The sequence below is a fragment of the Anguilla rostrata genome, chromosome 2 (genome assembly GCF_018555375.3).
Source record: "Anguilla rostrata isolate EN2019 chromosome 2, ASM1855537v3, whole genome shotgun sequence".
Classification (NCBI taxonomy): domain Eukaryota; kingdom Metazoa; phylum Chordata; class Actinopteri; order Anguilliformes; family Anguillidae; genus Anguilla; species Anguilla rostrata.
Window position 1 is genome coordinate 750080 of NC_057934.1, and position 10049 is coordinate 760128.

Here is a 10049-nt window from a genome sequence, read left to right on the forward strand (position 1 = left end):
GTCTGTTATTCAGGGCCTGCAGGGGAACAGCAGAACAGAGGAACAGCAATCAGCTCCTGCTTTTATACGGTCTGTTATTCAGGGCCTGCAGAGGAAGAGCAGAACAGAGGAACAGCGATCAGTTCCTGCTTTTATATGGTCTGTTAATCAAGGCTTGCAGTGGAACAGCAGAACACTGATCAGTTCCTGAAAGCGGTTCCATTTTACGCTCTGTGGCAGTGAAATATGCATGACATCAGAGGATCAACTTTGGGACGCGGTGTTAAAAATGCTCCAGACCACACTGGAGCTGGCATACTGCGAGCCACTGGCACGGGCCATTGTGTAATCTCTGTGGGGAGTCTGCACTGTGATTGGCTGCGCTGAGGGAAACGTCAAAGCCAATCAATGACTCCTTTAAAAACACTTATGTTTCAATGCTATATGACAAGCATATTTACTGGCATAGTGAAAAATGCCATATATTCATCCATATAACCTTTATTACTGCTAGTGCCTCTGAGCTGACCTATATCACGCTGGTCCAGATTTAACAGTTTGCTCCTTTTCTATTCTGTGAATTTCACCTGCATGAGAAACATCTCACTTGGCCGCCTCATTTATGTCTACATACTATGTTGCAATTTCTAGAAGTTAAGACACATGAAACCAATAGTTCATAGTTTTTTGTTTGTTTGTTTTGTTTTAATCAAATACAGTATGGTACCATTGACACACCCCTGTAAACAGTTTATTTAGATAACTGAAATCCCTTGTGAGCAAGCACTGCACAGAACCAATACTTTTCTAAAGAGTTGACGTAAATATTTGGGATGGTGGAAACTTGAAAGAGCATTGGTCTTCATTATGTGGTTGGAGTGAAAGTGACCCAACATTGTTTCTCCGTTCAGATGCACTCAGATACCCAAACAAACAGCGGCAGCTCACTGCAGATCAGCCCAGCCGGATGATGAGGTTGTCTGCCATAATACACAAGCTTTTATGGTCTGCAGAGGATGAGACTGTAGAGGATGTCACCGTGACATCTGTGAAATTCCTTCTCTTTTATTCTGTAAAAGCAGAGTTTCTCTTTCCCCGTGTGTCATACCATGAACTCAATTAATCCCCACAAATGAAGAGCATTCCCCAAGTGGCCAGTCTTATTCAGCAGCTGTTGCTCATCTTATCATTTCTTTCACACAAGATATTTGAATTAAATTAACAATCATTCAATTTAGTTTTTCCCCCTTTTCCCTCGAATAAGCACATGTTTGTATTTATTTGGCTACATATTTTGAAGTAAACCACAATTTCATACTTCCTTTGCAGGAATGTTGCCTGTAGCTGGCCATATATCTTTTGACACAGGGCTTCAACAGAAATAAAAAACGAATGCAGTATTTTACAGGCAGTATTTTTACGGGTAATTCTGGGACTGGGAAACTCTTGTTGGACAAGAGAGGGGTTGACCAGGGATGTAAAACACCTGTGAAATCATGTGCCCAACAATTGTCATTGACACTAACCTAGTGCTCGCGTGAATGCAGTTAATTTGACAAGTTTTAAAAGTAACTGCCACATCTGAAAATATGCTGAGGTACAGTTTAGTAACGAGAGGGACAGAGAATCTGTTCACTCATCAAGTGATTCAGCAAGAAGCGGATAATTATCAGTAAATGGAAACGCTGGTGTGGTATGGGAAGATGTTTTCAGCATCAGTACAGCTCCAGTAAAAACTTCAACGAACGTTTTTTTACTGGTCTGCCTGCACAGCGAGCAGAACAAGACGTTATTATAGTCCTGCAGATGTGTGTGCTCTCCTCGCTGAGAGAAAAGCCTGAATTCTGCTTCTGCAAAGAACCAAGCTCCTGTTCTCATGGCTTTTCTCATTCTTGATAGATTCTCCTATACAATTGGCCCCATTGTATCGGCGGGGAGTGGCCTAGCAGTGCAGAAGGGTGTGAACGCATACGTGCTGCAGGAAGATGTCGACTGTAACCCAGTTACTCAGGCAGTGTCCAGGGCTGCTGTATCTGGGCTTATAAGTTCTGCCACACTCATACCCAGCTGTTAAGCAACTGCATGCTGCACTGAAAAAAAGTGATGTCTACCTCGTCATGTCAGAGTTTAAGATTAATAACGTATTGGGAAAAAAACAATATTTTTTTCCGTATTTTAATAGATATGGAATGCAGGTCTGCCTGATCTACTAGACATTTCAGTGCCAACTCTCGGCACTTATATTGTCAGGATTAGATTCTGGGTGAAGTCACAGCACCAAAGATTACTGCTTTAGCTGGGTGTGACACTTGGTAGCCAGATGACATACATCTCTGACAAAGTCAATAAGGACCCTTGTGTCTGCCACTGCCTAGCTTAGACACAGAGCGGCCTGTTCACATTCATGTTAACCGTGTCAGGATGTCCACCGTCACCTCTGTTTCCATCTCATTTGCATTTCCCTTTGCATACCAGAGACCGGGATCACATTTTACCAGCACACCAGAGAGGGGGAACACATTTTACCAGCACACCAGAGAGAGGGGACACATTTTACCGGCACACCAGAGAGAGGGGACACATTTTACCAGCACACCAGAGAGCGTCAACACACCATAGAATTGTATCTGTGACACCCACCTCCCCACCACACACACACACACAAACATACACACACGCACCACACATAGAACTGAAACGTAAACTGAAAAGTAAAACAATAGCACAACCTTAAAAGAAGACACATTTGTCCACACAAAGAGACACCTCTACCCTCACAAAATTTAAAAAGAATGAGTGCACCACAAGATCAAAACAATTTCCCAGAAAGATGCAGCCTCAAAATAATACTCTTCAGAATTTCATGAATGCCATTATTACAAATGTGCTTAAATGGCATAACTCATACATAATGCACAAAGGTTTCATATCCACATCAAGTTTTTGTTGTCTCTTCAAATTGCACAACACAGCAGGATTATAGAAGTACTATATCAAATAAAACTTTATTCACAGAGAGTGAAATCTTGTGATCTCTTCAAATGTATTAGCATTTTTACACCATTGCTAAATATTAGCATTTGGGTATTTAGCTTAAACGAAAACAGAGTCTCCCAATTCAAATTGCACCCTGTGGACTTGAACTCCTGCTGACCAAAGCTGTTTTTTCTGAAGGCTGATGTTCCCCTGAAGTGGAGGTTAATTGAATCGAGCAGCTGACCTGGGTAACTGGACGTTACACGCACTCTGTCGGGGGGGAGCCGGACCTCGGCGAACTCTTCCGCACAGGTTACAGAAATCAGCCGGAGGGCCTTTTTTTAGCCGGCCATTGCTCCACAGCTGCCCACCGACACCAGAACGCAGTTCTAACACACAGGCACTATATCAAGAGACAACGAGGGCTTATTCGCTCAGAAAATGGCTGCCGCGTGTCCGGGTCGGGCTGTGCTCCGGCCGCTCGGGGCCCAGGAGCTCCGGCTGTTTGGTGACCGGTTCCCCGGCCCGGGGGGGGGCAGCCCGGGGGGGCAGCCCGGGGGCTTCAGTCTGGGGAATAATTCCATCGAGCGCTCAACACCTCCGATGGCCACAGCGTCCGCTGGCCAGTGAGTCCGTCGAAACAGCCGTTACTAATTCTCATAAAGCGTGGAGTGCAGCAGTACACATCTGTCGCTACAGCGGAGGGCACGTTTCATTGTATTTTATTTTTCCTTGCTGCACAAAATTTAGAGTAAAATAAAAGAAGACTTTTTTGTAATTTGCTAGACTGTGGATAACATGATAGACAGCATCCTAGCTGGGTGGGAAATATGGGTGAAGATTAATTTAATCTGAAAAATATATAAACAGTTGTGTGCTGAGAGTGTTCTAGGAAAACACAAAGATTTTGGACCCAAAATATGGGAGTGGAACACCCCCTCATATCAACACCCAGGTTTTATGAACATTCCACAATAATCACCCAGATGGCTCGACCCAAAATACTTTACCACACCACCATCCTCTGCTATAAAAAAGGCTAAGATTATGATCCGGTGTAGATTAACTATAGCCTAATCACAGACACACTACACCATATATTCATGAACTGATAGTTATATACTGTCACAGTGGTTTGTGTTCCACAGTTTAGCCAATGGGTGAGCGCATTGCACATGAACATTTCTGGGAAACAGCAGATCAAGTGAAGCAAAAAGACCAATGCTGCCCTGTCAGTAGTAACCATCAAAACACCAACCACACCAACATCATAATTATCATCAATAATCAATAATTATCGATTTTGCATAAGTCAAGATTTTAAACCATTCAGCAATCATTCCAATAACATTTCAACATGGCCTCCAAAGTAAAGTTCTACATAGCAACTGTTTCATTCTGCTGGGGCATAGCATTGTGGGTAATATACTAATTACAGCTCTCTGGTTCAAGAGGGTTCATGGTCAGTCTTACATAATCTCATATGGAGGTTCCCTGGCTGTAGTGGGTTAGAGAATTCTGTTCTGTAAAGTTTACTTCACAGCAAAATCACATTAATCACGCCACTTAAAGCTCTGGAACCATTCATACTTGGCAATGAAGTTTATAAAAGATGTGCGTTATGCAACTGCTCCCAGAATGCCTCTGGTTTCCTGCTGAATATGAAACTTATCAAAGCTATTTTTTTCTGCAAAGTATGTACATGACTCGCCTCAAGTTTTAAATTTTTTAAATTTTTTATCTTGGCTGCTGATTTGCTGTGCTTACAAGAAACCTTTCAAGCCATCATCAAGTGCAGTACCACACTTTCTAATGCTATGTAATAGAAAACAGGCCAATCTCACTGTACCAAGCCCCGCCTTCAATTCATTACATTAGCACCACAAAAATAGCATCCTCTACAAATTAAACCATAACAGTAATTTGAAATATTTAAATGTCTTTACTGACAATTTTTTCAAACCTTTTGTGGATTCTGTGCAAACTTAAATAATCAACAGTAGAAGTCTAAATTATATAAATGCTTTTCAAAGAAAATTTTAAAGAAAATTAATTCCAAAAATACTTAAAGATAATTTAGTAATGTCATGCATATGCATTTGAAACAAAACATTATTTACTGTATGCTTGGTCTGAAAAGACACTGTAAAGACACTCTTGACTACATTTAGCAATATACGCCCATACAAAGCATGGCTTAATAGCGGTTTTGAACCCAGTAATAACCAATGGTGTGGGTAACTGGATAAACGCGTCCGCCAAATAAATGTAATGTAATGTAATGGGACCTAGCATGAATATGCAATTAACAACAGCAGTAATAGACAAGTTAGGACAGAACAATGTATAAGACAACTTCAGTGCGTAAGTAGATGGTTTGGTGTGTTTTCTTTATATAAAAGTAAGCAGCATTATTTTAAAGGCCTTCAGTAGCATTTTGAGTATTGTAGCACTACCATTTTATAAATTATTGTCGGACTTCAGCTACTACTTGAATGTATATTTTCCGCTACTCCACATAAACTAAGGCCAGTACTACTGAATCTGTTTAATAGAAAACTGTATAATGAAATTCTACAGAACAAAAATGGTCCCACAGAACAATTTAATAAACATTTTAGTAATGTGACACAATGCTGCTCAGCAAATACATGTATCATCGATCACTTCCATAACGCACCGTTTTTACGCGTATACTAACTTCACTTTATGTTCTTATCTTTTCATTATGCAGACCACAACCTCAGAAATCTCGACGTGCAGGACATTCTAATTAGCCACAATACAAGACAGCCTTATGTGAAGGCATTCACCCTTGATCAGAGTTTTAAAAGTATATCTTGCAGCAAGACACCACTGACAATTAAAAGGAGACGTGACATAAATTTGTTTGTAGGCTACTGGTGCTATTTTGGCCTACGAGCGGCCACAAAAGAACTGCGCGAGTCTGTTTGTAATGTCAGGCTGTCCCGACATCGTCCCTACACAGTCCGTGGGGCGATCAAATGTAAACAAAAAGCATATATGTTAAAAGCTATCGTACAAGTATGTGTGCGCAACACAAATGTTGCCGCATTGTTGGCAAATAAAAATGTTCTCGCATTCGCCATAAAATGCACCCTAATTATAAACTTAATCTCCAAATAATAGCTATTTTAATGATGAGTTAATGTCAAACGATACAATTCAACTTGTTGATCATCAGATAAGGTGAAATATGTCGTCTCGATCCACAGTCTCTTGACCACGACTAAATATAACTGGCCAAGTATAAATCAAATTGTGGAACTTAATTGAATCGGCTCCAACAAATGAATCAGCTATTTCTAACTGACAACAATAACTTCTGTGAAGTTTGCAGTTTCACATTCTCGTCGAAGGCCAAAATAATATAAGTAAACCAAAACTGAATATACTATTCGTATTATCGACATTGTGGAGTCAGTGTGTCTGCAAATAGTAGGCTACATATGAAATATGGAAAACCCGGAATACGCATGGACGCAGCACAATTATTTCAACAGTTAACGGGGAACATGAGTTACTTCCAGTCGGGAAGTGCAAACAACATCGATGCAATCAATATTCAAGTGAAAAAGAACATATTCCGAATCTCTCTAACCTCATTCCTTTGCAGCTGAAAGAAGTTGTTGAGATAGTTGGAATTTAGAGAGGAGCTCAGGTCGGCAGCGGGAGGCTTGGTATAGTTCAGATCCGGATGGGAAGAATTAGACTCTGGTCTGAATGCATCAAAAGCACTGGTCTGGTGGGTGTCTTGTAAAGAGAGGTAAACCCAGTTTAAGAGCTGTGCAGGCTGGTACACAGAGGCACTGGTGTCTATGGCAGACATCAAGCTCATCTTTGAACGGATTAGCTGTTCGATTCTCCACCTTTACTTTTAGGTAAATCACAACTTCGGATTCTAGTTTGTCACTTGAGTGTCCTTTTCTGTGTTTCTTTTCTCTCGCCGCACCCAGAAGTGTCTTACTTTCCTTCTCTTCACCCCTCGGATCCTGCTGGGATCCCTGTCCCTGGTTTACGATTACGCAAAAGTCATAGTTCTGGCCTGTCAGGCTAAAAAGTTTGTGCAGGAGTCTGTGGTCCGCTATCTCCCTTTATTTGCACTGGAGCAGCCAGAGCCTCATTGCATATTCCGGAGAAACCCGGAGTGCGTCACGCGTCTAACGGGCCAATAGGGCTGCTGTTCGCGTGGTTTTTTTATTCATCGCCGGAGATAATTGGCCGCTCTGTTGAATATTCAGTAACCATTCCTCTTCTTAAACCAGGAAAAGGATTGGTTTTGCAGTGCAATTTTTAGAAGGCCCAGAAGAAGGCTTGTAGTCCTAGAAAAGGAATGGAGGCTATACTCGTACTTCTTATCCTATTCTCCGCACTCACAACACCTCCAATATTTTATGTCCGTGTCTGCTTATGTCATGGTTTGAAAAACAAACAGCACTTGAATCCATAAACTTTAGAGACTGACGTTATTTTCTTGGGATGAATATAATGGCTCATGATCAAAAATGTTTCCTCCTGATGTTGCTGAACTAAGTTAATCATAAATAAATAAATAATTCAGCTCACATCATTCACGCTGTCATCTTGCGTGACTGTACATGGGCATCATGTGTAATGTAAGGGTGGAAATCAAACTAAATTAAAAAAGTTAAACAACGATTTATTGATCACGTAAACCATATGATACCAGAAAAAGCATACCTCAAATCCATATATTTCTGCATTGTTACAATAAAAAGCCATTATGGTTGTCAGCTTGACATGTTTGTTACAAATCCAAATGTCACACAGCCAGTATTGTGAAATTTCTAAGATCTGCAACAGCCTCCTGTGGTCATATTTATGGGCAGTGACTCTGATTGTAGGGGGTGGGGGGCAGAATAGAGAGGAGATGGGACTGAGGGGAGGGGCCTTCTTTGGGAGGTGACAATTATGCTCCATGTGGAGCGGAGTGGCCTGGAAAGAGGAGTGTGAGGTTTGATAAGTTTTTATATTTCATTCCATCTCTGCTGAGCTTGACAAGGGATGCAGTTGAGAGATATTACCGCCTACTGGCGTTCTGTCTGGGATCATAAAAGCCTTGTAGCAAAAGAGACATATGCACCAGGAGTGTAGTCAATCCTGAGATTACCCATATGGAAATGCTAAGAAAGATCATTTTTCTTCCAGCTGTTGCACAATGATATTTGGAAGATATTCAGAAAATGAGATTAGCAGGGTGTTAAAAGTGAACGTTTAATGGAAAAAGAAACAATGGTGATTGATGCACACTATAAAACAGGTGTTGTAATGCATGTATTTACTTATGCATGAATAATTCAAGAGGAACAGACACTGGTCAGCAGTTAATTAGAAAACCAGTCAATAGTGTGTAGGTGTGCCCACATGCATATACGCACATACACACATCACATTAACTTTTTCACTTTGGTGCATTTGGTGCACCAATTTCATCTCTTAGTAAGTAAATATGTGTTCGATCAGAGACTCATCTGCTCCAGCAGAAACTGGAGGAGGAAACCAGGAAAACTGCATCCTGCTCAGGACAGATTTCACAGTTGTGTAATCTTAAACTACGTACCATTTAACATGTTAATTCTGGAGGTTTCAGATGACCCTCTTTACCATGACAGGCCTCCCAGAAATATGCAGCTTCCAGGAAATAAGCTCTTTGTCATGCAGTCTGTATGATACATTCAGAACGAGAGGGTTTATGTCTTCCATATTCCTCGCTCATAAGAGGAGCCTCAAAGAAGAAGAATATTGTTGCTCAAACCATTAGATTCCTCAGGGAGTTGTAAAATTCTGTAGCAGGACATGCTCTTTCTCAGCACTGCGTGTTGAAATAAGAGATGAGAAATACAGCCGTTATATTTCTGCTGAACCTTTAAAATACTTTTTATTATTATTATTATTATTATTATTATTTATTTATTTATTTTTTTACAAATGTATATTTTCACACCAATTCAGTTAATTATCACAATTATCAGAATATTTACCACAGTGGGGTGCACACTTGTACCGCACACAACATTCCTATTAACCAACCTTCAAAATACTAGATGTTTCATGGAAGGTCAGTGATTTCCACACAATCTACAAAATTACAAGATAACTCCATATTTGATATACCAGCCCCCCACACTTGTAATTCTTGTACACTGTTTGAATAATAACAATTAAAAGACACAAATAAATAAAAATTCATGAAAGCTACTTTATTGCCATTACCATTCAATTTTGCCAAAAGACACAGCATTTTTTATTTTATGTGGAATGACACGTTGAAGTTAGGTTAACAATTATTTCAGTGCCAATAAAATATATTTAAACAATACATTGAAAATGTATTTGTATTGTTATGTTAGTCATATTGCCATCCTTTCAAATTCCATTACCCATGACTCTCATGAAAGAATTGAGATTGCCATCTGCTGGTCATGCACAGTATTGCGGAAACAACTTTTTTTTTTTTTTTTATCTTCACAGAGGACTTGTTGGACTCCCTGGTGGATTTTCAGTATAAATAATCATTATGCTGCTAGGTAATGCTTTCCTGTATGAAATGAATGCAGCATAAATAACACTGTTTTTTATAATCCAAGCTCCAACATGTTACTTTTAAAAAATTCATTGTAATGCATCCACTTCAGTAAGACATTATATCAATCTGCATTATGATTATTTTGGTCAGTGGAATTGACATCAGTTTATGGGAGCATAAAAATGTATGTGCACTCATGTATATCCATCCATCCTTTATGTTACCCATCTATTCCTGGTCAGGGTCATGGGGGGGGGGGGGGGGGGGGGTCATGGGGGGGTGGTGGTGGGGTGTTGTCGAACCGGGGGGGTTGCTGGCGGATGTGGGTGCTCCTCATCACATTAATACCGCTAATTAAATCAAGCGGCAGTAAACTGCATGGGAGAAATTAGCTGTTTCAACTCGTCGCTACACGAAACACTGCACAAAAAAATGATTGCCAGTCATTTTGCTGTCACCCCCCTCTGATGGTGTCACCCAGTCTGCACCCCATAGTGACGCCTCTGGGGAGTACGCCATGTTTGGA

At 40.6% G+C, this 10049-nt stretch overlaps 1 protein-coding gene across 1 annotated transcript in view; it reads right to left on the reverse strand.

The window, feature by feature from the left end:
* Positions 1–7081, reverse strand: part of LOC135243040 (zinc finger CCHC domain-containing protein 24-like) — a 48992-nt gene extending 41911 nt beyond the window's left edge. Inside the window, exon 1 of the mRNA XM_064314502.1 lies at positions 6578–7081. Within this exon, the coding sequence (XP_064170572.1) occupies positions 6578–6814 (237 nt within the window). The 5' untranslated portion in view covers positions 6815–7081. The remainder of the gene's footprint in view (positions 1–6577) is intronic.
* Between the last annotated feature and the right edge of the window lie 2968 nt (positions 7082–10049).